General features: G+C 36.1%; 1 protein-coding gene across 2 annotated transcripts in view; it reads right to left on the reverse strand.

Moving 5' to 3' along the window:
- Nucleotides 1-399: 399 nt before the first annotated feature.
- Nucleotides 400-19993, reverse strand: part of LOC145280119 (myosin-VIIa-like) — a 285982-nt gene continuing 266388 nt past the window's right edge. The window contains exons 23-28 of one of the 2 annotated variants that reach the window (XM_080131876.1): nt 17914-18032; nt 12104-12161; nt 10526-10642; nt 6419-6502; nt 3844-3963; nt 400-702 (exon numbers count right to left, since the gene is read on the reverse strand). In XM_080131876.1, the coding sequence (XP_079988002.1) occupies nt 592-702; nt 3844-3963; nt 6419-6502; nt 10526-10642; nt 12104-12161; nt 17914-18032 (609 nt within the window). In that variant the 3' untranslated portion in view covers nt 400-591. Of the gene's footprint in view, nt 709-3843; nt 3964-6418; nt 6503-10525; nt 10643-12103; nt 12162-17913; nt 18033-19993 lie in introns of both variants that reach the window. The other variant, XM_080131875.1, reaches the window with a different exon arrangement.

The following is a 19993-nucleotide window of genomic DNA, read 5'->3' on the forward strand; positions in this document are numbered from 1 at the left end:
GTCTCGAAACTAACTCAAGTCTGACTGTCTACCAAACTTCAACCCAATCGAATGTCTACTCTCTCTTTTTCTCTGAAAATCCCCATGTGCGTTTCTATTTATATCACTGCGTATGTGTGGGGGTGGTAACACTCCCCTGTCAACCGGCCTGCACCTAAAACGCACTGACTCACTTTATAGCACACAGATGCACGCTCTATCAATGGAAGACACTGAATCTGATATGTGTCACTGGCAAATCTTTGACCTTTTTGAACCTATCCAACACAAGTAAGCTGGGTTTAACTCAGTACCGTGCTACCCGTGTTACTGACACACAACACAGGCACCTATCCTGGCGTTGATGGAACAAGCAAACACATATTAAAATTTAAAAAAATTAACAACGGAAAACACAAATTAGCAAAGCATGATAACAAAAAATAAACATTTATTTCAAATATGGTAAAGTTTTGTTTGTTTTAATATTTGTTTTCTTTATTTTTTTTTTAAATCTTTTTTTTATAATTTTTGTGTTCAGTTGTTAAAAAAATCAATCATCACAGTAAACTGATTCAATCTTCACCTGGAAGCTATTTTCAAATCGATATTTCAGCAGTTTGATTCGCCAAGCAGTGTTCCAAGGTAGCCTTTGAGATTCCGAACTTTCGAATTCATTCCCCATATAACATACGACATAATGATGTCATCCAAAAGATGGCCCTGCAACTGGATGAAATAAATAGTTTAGATCAAAATTGAAAATTTAAATCATGTACCTATATAACAATGGTAGGAGGTATATTTTGAAATAGATCATCTATTTATATATTATATTTCGTTTTGTCTGTCCGGCTCCTTTTTTCTTGGAAAATATTGAGCCAATCTGACTGAAATTTTGTATGGACCTTTGTTTTGATAAGGTGCGGCGAACTAAATATTATGGTATCTGTTTGAAGCACAGTTAGGAATCAAAGGGATTTAATGCAAAAATGAGCACAAATTTAATCATATTCAACCATAAGCACTTATTATAAATCAACAGGCTATAACTTTTTCCTGGTTTTTAATGAACCAAAAAGTCTAGTTTGTATAATAATTCAGGTTAGCATAAGTTATACAACACGGTTGTATATTTATTAGAGTGTATTTACTTTAGAAAAAGTTCTTAGAAATTAAGCAGCCTTTCCCTGGGGCTAACACTTGCTTTCTGTATGAAATAATATATTCAAATATTCTATTAAAATTCTTCTTTACATCTTGAGTTAGTAAAATTTTTTTTTTTACATGGAAGTCACCACTTATCAAGGCCCGGAAGCCACTCGGGATAAGGGTTATTGCGTCTACAGTAATCAATGGGATAGTATTATAGTAATCGTTAGTATTGGAGATTTGATAAAGTGTCTTACTTAAGGGGTCGGTTCATCAGGAATTTGTTTATGTTGGACTTGAAGACATCCAAGTTGTAGTCAGGTGAGAAACAGGCAAATGGAAGAGAGTTCCACAGTCGTGCACTTCTAAGAAAGAAGCTTTCCTCATGGAATCTACGCTTTGATTTAGGTACAGATAAAGAGTGGGGAAAATTAATAACAGTGGTTTCAGCTTTTAGCTAGTTAAAGAACATTAACTCAATTGATCAGTTAATTATATTATAGTATATCTTTCTTTTGCCGTCTTGGTTTTATCAGATTCCAGGACAAGAATTCACCTAATCTGGTGGAGTATCCAGCTTAATTTTGTTATTATAGTTAACATCACTTTGAGGTGTACTAATCTTCATATAAATAATTGTAGCTTAGCCATTAAGCAGGAATGTTATTTGGGCTGCAAATACCATGTTATTGTGAATATTTGTAGTATTTCATGTTTATGCCATTACCGGGGCATTACCGGTGCAGGAAGTAATAATTACTGCTAGTCGCAGGACTCGAACCTAGTTTTATATATCTACAAACATTAGTGTTTCATTTTTATGTCATCATCAGTCCAGGATTGCTGATTGTGGGAATCGAACCCTGTCAACCTTGATTTTGCATGCGAGCATGCTTATGCTAATATATATATATATATATATATATATATATATATATATATAAATTACAATAAGTTTACCAAGGTAATCAAAATGGTAAACTTAAAATATATTATAAATATTAAAGAGTTAATATTTACAAGTAAAGTAATCTCAACCAGATGTAAAAGCTCAATAAAACCGAAAAGGAAATAGAGCTTATAATATGAACAAATGATTAATAAAACATGTTAAAAAACATCTTGAAAAAGAGTTAAAACATATTTAATTTTAAAACGGAAGCACAAGATAAGTGGATAGTCCTTAATCCGCGGAGTTTCGAAGAAATACTCTCCTTCTCATCAGAGGACAGGAATTAGCAAAATGCGGGATCGGATTTTGCATATAAAAGTATTTAATGAAACCACAAGTAAGTCACAGAGCTTACTTGGTTAAAAAAAGGGTGAGGTAAGGGGAATAGGAGGTAAAAGAAAAAATGATAAAAAGATTTCACATGAATGGATAGTCCGGTGAAGGGTAAAAAATCCAAGAATGGTAAAATACAAACACGGTCGAATTAAAAACTTCCAATCCAACAGGTAAGTTCCATTCATGTGAAATCTTTTTATCATTAAGACATATATACTGAGAGAGAGAGAGAGAGAGAGAGAGAGAGAGAGAGAGAGAGAGAGCAAGAGAAAGGCCTTCGACAAGGTATGGCATAAAGGCCTACTTCACAAGATCTCCAGCTACGGTATAACTGGAAATATTCTCTCTATCATTAAATCATTTCTCTCTGATAGGCTCATAAGAGTAGTGGTCGATGGACAAAAATCAGAGGCCTGCAGTATTAATGCTGGTGTCCCTCAAGAGTCCATCCTGGGCCCAACTCTCTTTCTGATCTACATCAATGATCTCCCTAAACACATACTTAAATCATTCGTTGGCATCTATGCTGATGACATGACCATCTACAGCAACACATCAAAGGATGTAAATGACAAAGCTCTCTCTGATTCTCTTTCCTCTGATCTCGAACGAGTGGTTCAGTGGGGGAAGACGAGGCTGGTTACATTTAATGCATCTAAAACCAAACTCCTATCTTTACATCATCAACGCTCTGATCCCCATCTGGCATCAATTGAAATGGATGGCTCTCGTCTAGGAAAAGCCCCATATTTTGACAAGCTTCTGGGCTTGACCTTCACTCCTGATCTGAAATGGAACACGTACATCGTCTGTTGCCAAGATCGCTGGAAAGATGGTAGGATCGTTCTACCACTCCAGAAGATATCTCACTACTGATGCAATTCTCTATCTATATAAAAGTCAAGTACGTCCAAGGATGGAATACTGTTGCCATATCTGGGCAGGAGCTGCAAAAAACAGCCTATCCTGCCTTGACAGAGTACAAAATAGACTTTGTGGCTTAGTGGGGGATGCTCTTTTCTCTTCCCTGCAACCGCTCTCCCACTGAAGACATGTTGCAAGCCTATCTTTGTTTTATCGTTATTTCCATGGCAGGTGCTCGTCTGAACTCCAATCTTTCCTCACTCTTTATCTATGCCTAAATCGAAACGTAGATTCCATGAACAAAGCTTCTTTCTTAGAACTGCATGCCTGTGGAACTCTGTTCCGTCTGCCTGCTTCCCTCCTGACTACAACTTGAATGTGTTCAAGTCCAACGTAAACAAATTCCTGATGAACCGCCCCCTTAAGTAGACACTCCAAAATATCCACACTAACGTAATGTACTTACAATAACCCTTATCCATGAGTGGTTTCCGGGCCTTGATAAGTGCTGACCACCTTGTAAAAAAAAAAAAAAAGGAAGAGAAAGAAAGTTTTCATACCATATCTAATTGGAAATCTCTTTTACTTGCTTCTTCGCCAGTCTCGGTGATGAGGGTAAAGTTTCCTTCCTCATGAATCCAATTCAACAATTTTGAATAATCAAATGAACAGAGCAATTCCTGTGGAGAAAGTGAAATTGATTACATCAACCAAATGACATGGATTACATTAATTGATTGCAGACGAACTTTCATTTTTTGTTGGGTTTTGCTGTTTTTGTTTTTTGTTGTTCTTTTATGGAAATCGCTGGAGACAAGGCATGACACCATTTGATGTAAGGAGCTTACAAGAACAAAAGATGATTATTGCAAACACAGGAAATGACTATTGACTTAAGTCTTTTCACGACTAAGGATGTAGGTAGATGAAAAACAGGGAGCAGGAGGAGAGTTCCACAACCTTGCAATTCTTGGAAAAAGGCTACTGGAATGGGAAACTGTATTACAATGAGGTATTAAAACGGTGAATTGATGAAGACCACTAGACCAACGAGTTAAACAAGCTGGAGCAAAGGAAGCAGGGAATAGATGTAGCAATTCTGAATAATACATGCCATAATAGTATTTGTAGAAAAGACTGAGACTTGCAACATCACATCTATGAGAGAGGTTGCAGTGAAGAAGAAAGTACAAGGCCAATCAAATTACAGATATGTTTCTGTAATTTATCAAGAATCTTCAAATGGGACACAGATTTACTAATCCAAATATGACAACAGCACTCCGTACATTGTAGAGATAGAGAAAATGTTTAGACCGTGATAGAGAGAACCGATTTTATGAGACGTAGAAAGAGCAATGGATTTAATATATGAACGCCAAGAAAGATTTGATGAGAAAAAAAAACAAGAAGTTTTAGAGTCAATTTCTCATATGACTCCCAGGAAGAAAAGGGACACACCTACGATTGAAGGACAATAGTTGAGTCTTAACAGGATTAAACGAAACAAGCCATTTCTTATCTCAATCCATAATAGAACCCAAATCAATTTCTAAATCAACTGCATATTTGAACTGACCTGAGAAAGATGGGTGAGAAGCAATACCAGAACAGAAGTGGTTTCATCAGAATAAATGTTAACTTTTTTTAATATTCTCTGGAAGAAACAGTTTTGGACCTAAAATAGAGCCCAATATCATAAAAGTCGGAGTTTATGTAGAAGACCAGGATGCCACTTTCTGTTGAATGCCTTTGAAATGTTTGTTTTTGTTATTAATTTTGTAGTACTCCCCCACCCCCACCCCCACCCCACACACTGTTGAGGTCCTTAGATGCTGGAAAGCCTTCTACTTAAATAGTTTCTTTTTTTTTAAATGTAATGTGAACAGATATCTCGCTACTCAACTCCCCACAGTCCCCTGTTAGATCCGATCCTAAATAGTAGCCCCTTACGTTTCAAGTGGCGATATGCCTTGTTTAGAGTGAAAGAGACTTAAAAAAAAAATTTTTTTAATTAAAAAAATTTTTTTAATTAAAAAAGTTACAACGTTACAATGTTACGATGTTACAACGTTAAAACGTTACGACGTTACAATCTTACAACGTTATAACGTTACAATCTTACAACATTATAACGTTACAACGTTACAATGTTACAATGTTACAACGTTACAATGTTACAATGTGAATGTCTGTAAAATGTCTGTAAAAACAATTTTGAAAAGGTTTCTTATGTAATGAAAATAAGTAGATCCGGGGTTTCCTCCTTACAAGAATATGATTGGCTGATTAAGCTATAAATACTGACTGGCTGAGCCAACTGGTGACAGACGTCGAAAGGTATGCCACAAGCCTTACACGAGGAATATTAACTTCAACCAAGAACACTCATTCAGTAAGGGTACTAACTAGATTATTAGTCAAAACATAGCAAGGCCCACTCAGTTACTTCAAACGAATATATCCCTTTCGTGAAATATATTAGTTTTATTGCTTTGTAACAGCATTATTTTTATGTATTTCTATAATTTTTATGTATTTCTATAATTTTTATGTATTTCTATAAGAGTTTGACGTAACAAAAAAAGGTATTTTTATACATTGACTACTACTCACCATTCACATTTGAAATATTGACTTTTATAGGTGTTCGGGTATGCTGACAACGAATATCACAGATAAATTTGTGGCTGATAAGTAGTTTACCAGATATGAAAATATTTGTTATCCAATGTAAAAACTAATATAATCCCTGGCAGCCATTTTTTCACAGCCGAGGAATTAGTAATGCACATGCGTGTAAAAATAAATAACCCCAACCTCCCTATGTTAAGAACGGCTTTCATAATAAACATCCTATTTTTTCCCCACTTTTTCCTGGGGGGGGGGGTGAAAAAATATTTGCTTTGTCGTCTGCTTTAGTTGCACGCATGCACATTTGCTAGGGATTACATTAGCTTTTACGTTGGATATCATATGGTTTCATATTTGGTAAATGACTTATCATCCCCAAATTTAACTGTGATATTCATTGTCAGCATATTCGAAGACCTTTAAAAGTCGATATTTCGAATATGACGGGTGAGTTGTAGTTAATATAAAAATTTACCCTCAAAATATTTAATGAATGCAAACCTTTGTTAAAGGGTCAATAATGGACAACCCCGTGCTATTCACAGCCAGGTACACTTTTTCAACTTCAGACGTTTTACTCTTTTGCTAGAAAAAAGGTGAGAAAAAGGTATTAATTAATAGCATAAAAGATGAAAGAATAATGAAAATGCAAAATATCTTGCAAAGCATAATGTGTAGTTTTATTTATTTGCAAAAAAAAAAAAAAAATCAGTGCAATATTCAATAAAAATTTTTAAGATTGCAAATGATGGCGTTTAACGCGAGTGATTGAGGAAGATAAAAAAAAACATTAAAAAAATATAAAAAAATGGCCAGTATTAAAATTTGGTCAGGAACGGGGAAATAAATTTCTGGATACAAAAATATCCATTAAAAATATTTCAAATTATTTCTTCTCCAAAATTCATAATAATTATTATTAAAACAAAAATTAAAAAAAACAACAAGAAAAGCAAAAATAGATCTAAAATTTTAATTCTGAAAATTTATCCAGTATCATTTCATATCACATATTTGCACAGCAGAAGCTAAATTTAAAGAAATTTTCTATTTTAATTTCATCTCGTTGAATAATTTAATTCCTTTTTGTTTACGTTTCAAGTGTTTTGTTTGTGTATATCGTCTTCATACAACTATCTTTACTTTTTATGCTATTTTTTATAATATACTAACGGAGTGGAGCAGCGTCCGACTTTGCGCAGTCATAAATATATTTTAATTTGTCCAGATTTCGTATATATTATTATAGAGTCGTGATTTCAAAAGAAAAAAAAAAAAAAATGTATTTGGGTGCCATCAGCTAGAATCGTAACCGAAAGCAAAACTGCAGCATTCAAAGCTGGTGACGTTACCACTGTAGCAACGTGGCACGATTATGAACTGATTAAAAATAAACTAAGATGAATAGAAAAAATGTATAAAGATTTTTTTTCAACTTTGACCCCTTTTTGACCCCTTGCAAACTATTTTAACAAACCGAAGATCCATAAAAGAACGGTCCATAAAAATCCAATCATTTTAGGCCCTTAGCGCCGCTCTGCGACTTTTAGTTTCGGAAGAGATAGAGTTTGAAAATATGGAAACAGACAGACAAACATAGTGAGTTTTATACATTAGTATTACTAATTTTGCCCTGATACCCTGTTATACAACTTCATAGTTACATTAAAATGACCTTGTTCCGTCAACCATTGCTTGTTTTTTGTTTTTTCGTTTTTTTTACAAAGGCATCACCACTTATCAAGGCTAAGAGGCCACTCGAGGATAAGAAAGAGTGTACAGTAGACAATTGGACAATAAAGTAATTGTAAGTAATGGAAAGTCGATAAATTTGTTAACTTATATGGAACGGCTCATTAAGAACTTGTTTACGTTAGACTTGAAGACAACCATATTGTAGTCACCTGGAAAGCAGGAAAACGGAAGACAATTCCACAGCCGTGCAGTTCTAAGAAAGAAGCTTTGCTCATGGAATCTACGTTTAGGTTTAGGCACAGATAAAGAGTCGGGAAATTATTGATAGTGTTTTCTACTAGACGGGTGTATCTCGTGAAAGTCTATTTTGAACTCTGTCAAGGCAGGATAAGATTTTCTAGCAGCTCCTGCCCAGATGTGGCAACAGTACTCCATCGTTGGATGTATCTGGCTCTTATATAGATAGAAAATTCCATGAGCAGTGAGATATCTATTGGATCGATAACAGGATCCCACCATTTTCCCAGCGACTTGGCAACAGATTTGATGTATGTGTTCCATTTCATATCAGGAGTAATAGTCAAGCCCAGGAGCTTGTCAAAACATGGAGCCTCCCCAAAACGAGAGCCATTCATTTCAATTGATGCTAGATGGGGATCAGAGCATTGATGTTGTAAAGAGAGAAGCTTGGTTTAGATACATTAAAAGTAACCAGCCACCTTTTTCTCCATTGTACCACATGCTCAAGATTAGAAGAGAGAATCAGAGAGAATGTGGTTGTTTACGGTCTTTGATGTACTACCATAGATGGTCTAAAGATATGATTTGGAAGATCATTGATGCAGATTAGGAAGAGAATTGGGCCCAAGATGGACTCCTGAGGAACTCTAGCGTTAATACTGTGAGCGTCTGATTTCTACCCATCAACTACTACTCTTATAAACCTATCAGAGAGAAATGATCTAATAATTGAGAAGACATTTCCAGCTGTACTGTAACTGGAGATCTTGTGAAGTAGACGTTTATGTGATACTTTATAAAAGGCATTTGATATGTCAAGAGCAACTGCCCTAGAAATATATGTATTTCCTATTTAATATTTAATTTAATGAAAATTCTAATATATATATATATATATATATATATATATATATATATATATATATATATAAATTATTCAGAATAATGAAATACCATAAACCTACTAGTGTGAAAATCCAGTGATTATCGGTCTTACAAAATATTATTGGATGTAATACTTTATATAAGACTATCCCAGCTAAATAAAATTGCTCAATATCCTAGATAGAGCAAATAAATCATAATTTAGGAATTTAAAATTTGTGATTTGAAAAAGTTTAATTTCAAATATAGACATTTTATTGTATGCAAGACAAAGAATACAGTATTGTAAAATATTTAAAATATTTTACAATACTGTATTCTATTGTAAAATAGTAAAATATAGTAAAATAATCAAATATTCAAAATATTTGACTGTTTTACTATATTTTACTATTTTACAATAATGTATTCTTTGTCTTGCATACAATAAAATTTCTATATTTGAAATTTAGCTTTTTCAAATCAAATTTTTCATTCCTAAATTATAATATATATATATATATATATATATATATATATATATATATATATATATATATATATATATATATACGAGCAAACAGTTAATAAAACATGTTAAAAACACTTTGAAAAAGAGTTAAAAACATATTTAATCTGAAAAGGAAACACTTAATAAGTGGATAGTCCTTAATCCGCGGAGTTTTGAGGAAATACTTTCCTTCTCATCAGAGGGTAGGAATTAGCAAAATGCAGGATCGGATTTTGCATACAAAAGTATTTGATGAAACAACAAGTAAATCAAAGATCTTACTTGATAACAAAAAAGTGAAGCAGAGGGAATATGGTGAAGAAAAAGGCGATTACACGTGAAGGGATAGTCTGGTGAAAGATAAATAATCCAATGACGGTAAAATCCAAAAATATAACTTAAAGAAAGTTAATTGAGTTTCCATTTTTACAAGTAAAATCCAACTTTATATATATATATATATATATATATATATATATATATATATATATATATATATATATATATATATATATATAATATTTATGAATAGTACTTATAACACGATAACATGCGACACTATTTATTTCCTACTGCCGTTGTACTGATAACTTTCTCAATTTATGTATCCGGTGAACTGATTTGAAAGACGGATGGTCGTACAAAAAAGAGGAATGATTTTTGTATGCACGTTTGGCTGTGTGGAATCGTTCTCTTCTTACCCAGTTCACCTGACCTTCGTTTGAAGTTAAATTTGCTGCTGGTGACAGAGTTGGCAGAAACATTAAAAAAAAATTCCTAATCGGATGAATTATTTTCGAAAAGAAACACAAGCGAATTATATTTTTAGTACAAAGTACATGATGCAAGAAAAAAATAAACCCCAAAACGATACATCATTAGTCAGAAGAAAATAGTATTTATTAATTTAGTATACAATTGAATAAATATATGTATATATAAACATATATGTATGTACTTATTGATTTGTAAATCGCCACTTGTTTTCGTCTTCTCTCATCAACACCGACTATATCTCATTCCTCGCATTGTGATAGCCTTCTAAATCTCTACTACATATCTATCCCACACAATGCTTCAAGCAAACTACATATCAATTCTAGTATTTATTAAATCATTAAGTTGCAACTTACATCTAATTCTAAACCTTAACTTATTACAATTATTCAAAATCAGTGAGTTTAACTAAGTTAATATATTTACTTATGAATATAGCATTTCGTACTTCGAATTAACATTTTGATAGTGTTACGCTTTGTAATATTCGGTTATAAGCATCACATAAGATTTTTAAATACCTTCACTTCGAAGAATAAGGATCCAAAAGTCGGGAATGTACTGACAACATCCATGTATTGAATTTTGGCTTCTTCCACCGACAGATGAGTCATTCCATCTAGGATGCCATCTATGCCCTTAAAAATGAAGATAAAAACTAAATTAATATTGAAATGTTATCGAGTTTCTTTTGTAGTAATTTCTTTTAACTTGGGAAAAAAAGGAAGAAATATAAGAAAAAGATGTCAATGTTATTTTTTTTCATGTTGTAATTATTATTAATTACATTGTAAAAAAAAAAGTTTCAAAAAGGAATAACCCCGCTAATCATGCGCAGTGCGCACACATGCCTTTGACCTACATTTGTCAGTTCTGTTTAAACGTGCTTTTGGATTAGGGTCAAGGTAAGGGTAAGGATTGAGTTTAACATGCAATAGAAATAAATCATTAGTTTATCTGTTTAAAGAGATATTCATATTTCTTTTTGCAAAACTAAATTATGTTCTGTAAAACAAAAAACAAAAACAAGAGCCCACCTTTTCTCGCCCTTTTTTCCCCCTTTATGGTTATGGTCTTTGGTGTAGTTTCAAGTGAGGGCCACATCATGCCACCTCACATCTTCGAAGGCGGTTTGAAAGTCAACATCAAATGGTACTTGGATGTGCTGAAGAGTGTGGTGATTGTGGCTCACAAGTCCAAAGAGACCCAGACTTGACTTCAGAAGGAGTACTACGACTTTGTAACCTTCTCCCACTGCCCCTCTCTTCCCCCAACCTGCATCTGCTGGACAACTTTGTTTAGTCATATGTCAGGAACACCACCAACATGATCTCCCACAACATCAAAGCCAGCAAGCATCTGCCGAGTATTCACCGAGCTCCAGCTGACGATTGTGAAAAAGACATGCTCCCAGTATTGGACCCGTATCGAGGCAGTGATCGAGGCAGTGATCGAGGCAGTGATCGAGGCTGAAAGCGGCTACATTGAATACATGTCAGCTCTACTACATAATCAAGTTACCGGAATTGACATTTTTTAATAAAAGTTTTCAAATAAAATTTTTGTATTGTTTTCTTTAGGGTGACAATTTTATTGTTTCACTCTGTAGTTGCACTACTAAAGCTTGAAAGTGTAGTTTACTCTGTTATTGAGGCCGAGGATATGGGGTCATACATTTTCTAATATTTCAGAAAGAGACTTGATAGACTTAAAATTAATAACGAATATTTTTATTTTATTTATTTATTTTTTTTACATGGAGTTCACCACTTATCAAGTCCCAATGGCCACTCAGGGATAAGGGTTATTGTGTGTATAGTAATCAAAGGGATAGTGTAGCAATAGTATTGGAGAATTTGTAAGGTGTCATTACTTAGGGGGGGGCGGTTCATCAGGAATTTGTTTGTGTTGGATTTGAAGACATCCAGGTTGAAGTCGGGAGGGAAACAGGCAAGCGGAACAGAGTTCCACAGGCGTGTAGTTCTAAGAAAGAAGCTTTGTTTTGTTGAAGACAAATAAATTGCAGCGTTTAGTGACACTGAATCGTTCAATGATTTTTCAGTCGAAAATTCCGAAGAGAAAAAAAAATCATGTCTCACCTTTTTCCATTCAGCAAAACTTAGTTTTTCTTGCAAGTCTTTCGCCACAGAAATATCTCTAAAAATTGAAAAAGAAAATGGAGTAATAAAAGAGAAATAACTTAAACCAGGCAAATATAAATCATCTTTGTACTTCACAACGGTATATAAACTAAAACAACCTTCTACTCTATAATAAATATATATATATGTACTAGCAGATGTACCTGGCGTTGCCCGGTATTAAACATAACGTTAAACTCCTTTAAAAAAACTGCAGTAAAGAAAAATGGAAAGAAACTGAGACACGTGCATGTGAGTATTTTTTTTTGATCGTAAGTAAAAATATACTTGAGCTGAGACTGAAACCAAAACTAAAAACAGTTAGTCAAATACAATAAACATTAAGCCAACTTGACACAATCTTCTAAATTGTTTTCACATTTATTTGTCATTAACATAAGGAACTTGTCATGGGAAAGATCCGCGCATGCGCAGTTGTAAAACAGTTGACAAACAGATAAAAATCTGATGACCTCCAATTTTGTCCCCCTTAGCAGCCCTTTCTTTTTTCGGATAAAAACCGACGATAAAGTTTTCCACGTGTCTGAATATCCTATATACCAAATTTCAAGCCTGTAGATAAAAAAATGGTTGAGTATATAGGTTGCGAGTTGTCTTCACACACACATTCTCACTTTATATGAATTCAGGTTTGAGATGTTCAAAAGTAGGAACTAATGAATACAACGAGGTTATTAGGTAGTGCTCAATAACAAGAGCAAAATATAATTTATTTTATTATTTATTCGCGGGTAAACAGTTACAGTTGGTCACTACAAGCAGCCATCTGTTTCAGTCAATGAGACTTTGTCAGGCGACCTTGAACCATTCGACGCTATAGAAAAAAAGAAAAAGTGAGCTCAGTTTTTTCTATGACGTTGAATGGTTCAGGGTCGCCTGACAAAGTCTCACTGACTGAAACAGATGGCTGTTTGTAGAGACCAAATTGTAACTGTTTACATTTGAATAAATAACATATGTATATATGTGTGTGTGTGTGTGTTTTATATGTAATTTAACTACTTAGAGTAATCATAACATATAAATAAGTAACACAAGATTTTACATTTCGATAGCTCAATAGTGCAAATACTAGAGCTATAAATATTTATTAAAGTACAACGTTTCAAAAGCAAAATAAGAAATGTTGGCTGTTTGTAAAGTTGCTGAAGGAATATGACGCAGCAAGTGTCTTTTATGATAAAATAATTAAAAAAAAAAAATGAATACTGGCCATGTTAATAACGACATCCTGCTCGTAGGATATGAAACTTTTTTAATAATTGGTTCTCGCATACGCTGAGTAGAAGCCCTGTTGTGAAAAACTATAATAAATGAACTATTATATAAATATATTCCAACTATTACATAAGTATATTCCAACATTGAGGCCAAAACAATTGTATGCAAATGCTCTGACGAATTGCAGACACTTGTGCTCCCATGACGTAGACACTCTCGACAAACCCGACAGGCAGCTAAATCCCACCCCCACACAGTAGAGATCCCTAGATGTAAAAGATCTTTCTACTCCAGTAGTTTCTTCCCCAGAATCGCTAGACTCTGGAATTCCATTCCAGGTCCCTGCCTCCCTAACTGTACTGACATGCAGAAGTTCAAGTGTAACATGAACCGACATCTTCCTGCCCAATTCCCAACATAGTGCCCCAGTAGTTGCTGCCCCTGATAGTAGCCCCCTCCACCAAAGTGGCAATGTGCCTTGTTTGGGGTGAAAATGTAATAAAAAAAAAAAAAAAGTTGTTATCAATAAAAGACCTACATTTTTGAAAATGAGTAACTATCAATGTCTGTTCCTTGTACCTATTTACTATGCCTCCCCGCAGGACAGAGTTAGACACCAGGGTCGTTTTTTAACGTGGAGAAAAGGTACAAAAATAAAAAATTGTCTCAGTTGTGAAGGACTGCCCTCCACCGAAAGAGAACAAGAAATGGAAGTGCAGCATCTGAAGAACAGATACTACACTTTGATCTTGACCAGGTATTTATTTGCTCCCCCACCGAGCAAATTAGGCACAAGGCCGATTTTTAATGTGAGGAGTGAAGGGGAAATGGGGACCAACTACCCAGGGAGTAGGGGAGCTGGATAGTGACAATTGGTATGAAGGGTTGACCCAACATTGACCAAGGTCTTATATGTGGGGTCGCCCCCACATATGGTCTTTGTTTGCAGTATGTATTTATTTGCTTCCCCACTGAGCAAATTAGGCACAAGGCCGTTTTTTAATGTGGAGAGAGAGAGGGAGGGAGGAGGGAAAAAGGGGACCAGCTCCCGAGAGGTGGGAAATGAGAGCTGGATAGTAACTGTTGGTATGAAGGGTTGCTCTACATTGACCAAGGTCTGATATGTGGGTTACCCCCATATATGGTCTTTGCTTGCCATATCTGTCGGAACAGATACTACACTTTGAGATATTAAATCTTTTATTCATCTTAAAAATACAGTCAAAGTCAACGATGAACAAAAAACTTAGGCACATGGCCAACTCAAAAGGAGGGATTGTGGGGGTCGTTTGTCATCCTTGTCACTCCAGAACTAAACAAAGTCAAAAGCTTCTCCCAGCTAGTATCTTCTTTCACCATAATACTGCATTCACCCTTTCATACTGGGGGACGTCTTACTTAACTCCCAATTTTTTAAAACATTTTTTATTGACATGTAAAAACAAAAAAGATAACAATAAAATGGTACAATAATTCATTTGTGTCGAGGGCGGGGGAAGAAAAAACAAAAGGTGATTAGTAGGACCCTCCCAACCCCGTCTAGTTGATAGACTGCCCGTTCCACCAGGTTTGTAAAAGGAACCTCGCTTCTGCGGGTCAGTCTCTAGGTGGGGATGCCCTCTAGATGGGGGTGAATGGAGAAAAAAAAATTTTGTGGGTAAGGGATGGGGGTTAGTTTGTATTTCTTTTTCTCCAAGATGGGTAAAATTTAGAGGAAGGGGTGAAAACAAAAATTGCAGGTAAGAGGGGATGGGGATCTTGGAAGCTTCCTAATCGGGGAGGGATGGAACACACACTCAGCTAGCTGAGAGGCTACTTGTTTAATTTTACTTTACAGAACTGCGCGTTCCACACCTAGGCGGGGAACACGTATTCAAATTTGGCTCCTCTTCATACACACAGACTTGCCACATGTATCCATCTTCTGTCAAATGCCGCGCGATGCAGCCTTCTTCTATCACATCTGATCTTCACCCGTAGTTGGTGTTTAAAGAAAGTGATCAGATCTTGATCAGAAAAAAACAACACCCCCCGGCAACCTTGCAGACGCGACGTCCAAATCACCATTCTCACCACGGCCAGGATTGTAACGTAGACCATTTGTCTTTCCCGGTCCTACGGCAGCCTCACGTTGTCCACAACATTGGATACAGTAATTGGGCGAGGATGCTCAGGATCGATGCGAGCCATCACCTCGCTGACATACAGCCAGTACTGGCGGAGTTCGCGGCAATCGAAGAAAGCGTGATCAGTAGTTTCTACGGCCGTTGTCCCACAACCGGGACAATCAGGCGACTCCAAAAACCCGGAACTGCATTGTATGTTGTTGAGTGGAAGTGCATTTCGGGCCAATCGCCAGGTCAGAGAGAACTCTGAATTGTTCAGATGACTCGAACCTGGCGCCCAGCTCCACGCGGAGCGAATCTCCCTCTGCTGCCACCCCAAACGCGCACATAGCGGGTCGGCGGCGACCCCCTTCACTAGATCTCTGTGGAGTTCCCTACGGGTAGCAGTCACAAGGTCACTGGACCTTGGTAGTCGTTTTAGCGTGGCTCGGCACTCTTTCATGTAGGCAGATTCTCCCCGCGACGGCTTTCAATGGAAGGGTCGAGAACGAGGTCGGGGAAGGCAGCAGTAACCACGGGGTGCCACGGTTGGTCATCTTGCATAATAGTGGCTCAGGAAGGCCAGCCTCTCAGCATCTCGATGACACTTCAAGTCCGGCATTCCCAAGCCTCCCTCACACGGACGTTGAATACAGACCTCTACCCTTTAAGGAAAGTTTCCTAGGAAGCCATAAATTGACTGCAGCCTCCACCTTTGACCGTACCTCCAACCAATTTTTGTCAAGCTGGAGACCCGGTCCGAACCACACGCTGAGGATCCGGACCGGGCCATCTGTCCAGCTGAAGGGCGCCGGGAGGTTTGCGTTGCCACTCCAGGCGCCCAACCGCAGTCCTACTGACTTGCTGCGGTTTATCTTGGCCCCCGTGATTCTCTCGTACTGTGCGAGTGCCTCCGACACGACCTCAATGTCTCTGAAGCCCGACACAAAGACCATGACACTTTGATCTTGACCAAAAGACCAAGTTTGTGGTACTTTAATATATATATATATATATATATATATATATACTAGCAGGGAGATCCGACATTGCCCAGGACTGAATGATGGTCAACAAATGTCCCCCACTTTCAATACTTCTATTGCCATCGAAATCGATGCATTCACACATTTTTCAATCAAATCGATTGATTACCTGCTCTAGCCAATGCACTGGAGGAAATTCACATTTCTTCCCGCATTAATTTAGTTAATACTACATTGTAATCTACATTGCACTGAAGAGAACCTATGTTTGATTTTATGAAATTGTTTTTATATAATAATTTAAATTAAAGTTTAAAATGCAAAAGTCAAGTATCATGGTTCAATTGTGTTCTAACGAGTTTACACATTTTGATTTTGAACGTTGAGTTGTGAACATCAACCGCTACAGAGAAAGCAAGAAAGAATGATGCTTAAAATGGAAGTGAACAGACGTTTCACTGCTTGCTCCCTTCGAAGGAGACTGGGGAGTTGATTATAAATGTAAATCTGAGTGCTGGTCAAGGGTTGTGCAATCTGCAACCACACATATTTTGAACCAGCATTGTTTGAGTCTAGTAAAATGAGAAGTCCAAGAAGAATAGAAGCAATGCCGGGATAATCAGAGGAAAGCAAGTGTTCTCCAAACTTTTATTTTTCCTAGATTAGCTAGATAGCCAAACCTTTAGTGTCTAGTCTACCCTATTTCTTAATAGATAAAACTAGTATATATTGGGTTATTTTCTTTTCTGTGTGTATTAATGAAAAATATTTAGTAGCAATGATTTTTTTTTTTTTTACACAGTGATCACCACTTACCAAGGCCCGGAAACCACTCAGGGATAAGGGTTATTGCAAGTACATTACGTTAGTGTGGAGATTTGATGAAGTGTTTACTTAAGGGGGCGGTTCATTAGGAATTTGTTAATGTTGGACTTGAAAACATCCAAGTTGTAGTCAGGTGGGAAGCAGGCAGACGGAACAGACTTCCACAGGCGTGCAGTTCTAAGAAAGAAGCTTTGTTCATGGAATCCAGGTTTTGATTTAGGCACAGATAAAGAGTGGGGGAAATTTTTCACAGTGGATTCGGCTAGACGGGTGTTTTTCATGAAAGATTGGCGAGGGGGGGGGGACCAAAGATTGGAGTTCTGACGAGCACCTGCCATGGAAATAACGATAAAACAAGGATAGGCTCGCAACGTCTCTTCTGTGGGAGAGAGGTTGCAGGGTAGAGAAAAGGGCATCCGTCACTAAGCCACAAAGTCTATTTTGTACTCTGTCAAGGCAGGATAGGTTGTTTTTAGATAGAACTCGAACCAGGTACGCCTGGTCCACTGCCTGTGCGTGTAACTAGGCTACTTAAAAGAAAAATTGTGTAAAGAAATAAAAAAATCAGTGATCTATCATATTTGCCAAAGGATAATGGAAATGTACTCACGTAGGAGATCGGATTTCTGTTCGTTGGCCTCCGTGGCTGACAATATGGATGAGAGCTGCTAGTTTCATCGCTTGCTGTACGGTGCATTGATGAAAGCCAACGATGAAGTTTGGCACTTCCTGAAAAAAACAACAACAACAACAACAATTGAATCTGCAATTATATTATGACTTATATTCAACGGTATGAATAAATACACAAAACATATATACCATTGTAGATTCAAAGATTGAGGGTCGTTTCAAAAGTAAATCTTCCTAATTTCTTAACTCAAAAAGTTGAAGACCTACGAAGACGAGAATGGTATCATTAAAACGAACGACCTTTTGTATTGCAAAATTTATTTTTCTACATAGTCATCAACATCCTTAATGCACTTTTACCAGGGATGTAATGATACATATCTGCTTCTACCGCATGTCTATGGCAAGAGTTGCTGTCTTAGAGTCTCACACCATCAATATCTGCAACAGAGAGATTAAACTTCCAAGTCATGAATGCATAAGTTCAGTCATCATAACAATGCAATTTGCAATCATGTCTGATCCGTTCAGGTAGAATAAAATATAAGAGGTATTACTTTTGGAACGTCCTTCATATATATGATATGCCTCCGTGTTTAAGCATGCATTGTTACCCACATGTTTCAAACATGCGCGATTTGCAAGTTTTGAAACCATTTCTGACGACCACGAAATTTCCCATTCTCTTTGTTTTACAAAGGAATTTAACCTACTTGTTAATTCTCTAACCAATATTTTTTATCATGCATTCTTTCTAAGAATGTGAATAGATTTTCCAGCCAAATTTTATTTATAAAATATTTTAAAACAATTAACAATTTAACTGGACATTCCATTTAAAACCTATTCTTCTTTAAAACTTATCTGCAGGGTTCGATTCTCGTTTTATCTGTTATCATTTTCATTTAACTAATTCTCTTTGTTTAAACAAAACATAAGATATACTATAACATATGAAAATGCTGGATACTCCACCAGACTAGATAAATTCTTGTCAAGAGACAAAAACAAAAGATATACTACAACATATGAAAATGCTGGATACTCCACCAGACTAGATAAATTCTTGTCAAGAGATCAAAACAAAAGATATACGACAACATAAACATAGTTAATTAAAAATGATTAATTGGGGGAGAGGAAAATTATGCTCCCAATTTCTTTATTAACTCAGTGTTTGAGAGATAAAGAACTTTAATGGAACATTCGAATATCTATGTATCTCATGTAGAGTTCAAGTGTTAGCCCCTAGGAAGGGGTCTTTTGATTTCTGAGAACTTCTACTGAAGTAAAATAAAACATAAAAAAGGTACACTGTTTAAAAAATTAAAAAGAGACAAGTGTTACATGAAAAAAAGACAAGTGTTACATGAAAAAGAGACAAGTGTTACATGAAAAAGAGACAGCCCGTTTCATGTAAAAGTTGTCTTTTTTTTATTTTAACATGAAAAAGATTATTCGTAAAATTGTAAAAATTAAAAAAGTATAATCGAACTGAAAATTTCTATTGTTTATAGTAATGTTTGCTTGAACACACACACACACACACACACACGCACACACAATTTTTTTTTTTTTTACAAGGAGGTCACCACTTATCAAGGCCCGGAAGCCACTCAGAGATAAGGGTTATTGCATGTACAGTACGTTGTACATTAGTGTTGAGATTTCATAACGTGTCTACTTAAGGGGGCGGTTCATCAGGAATTTGTTTACGTTGGATTTGAAGACATCCAAGTTGTAGTCAGGTGGGAAACAGGCAGATGGAACAGAGTTCGACTGGCGTGCTGTTCTAAGAAAGAAGCTGTGTTCATGGAATCTACGTTTTGATTTAGGCACAGATAGAGAGTGGGGAAAATTTTTGACAGTGGCTTCAGCTAGACGGGTGTTTTTCATAAAAGATTGGTGAGGGGGGACCAGAGATTGGAGCTCAGAAGAGCACTTGCCATGGAAATAATGGTAAAACAAAGACAGGCTCGCAACGTCTCTTCTGTGGGAGAGAGGTTGTAGGGAAGAGAAAAGGGCAACCCCCACTAAACCACAAAGTCTATTTTGTA

This window comes from Euprymna scolopes, chromosome 7, assembly GCF_053919585.1.
Source record: "Euprymna scolopes isolate OS-2025 chromosome 7, ASM5391958v1, whole genome shotgun sequence".
Taxonomy (NCBI): Eukaryota; Metazoa; Mollusca; class Cephalopoda; order Sepiida; family Sepiolidae; genus Euprymna; species Euprymna scolopes.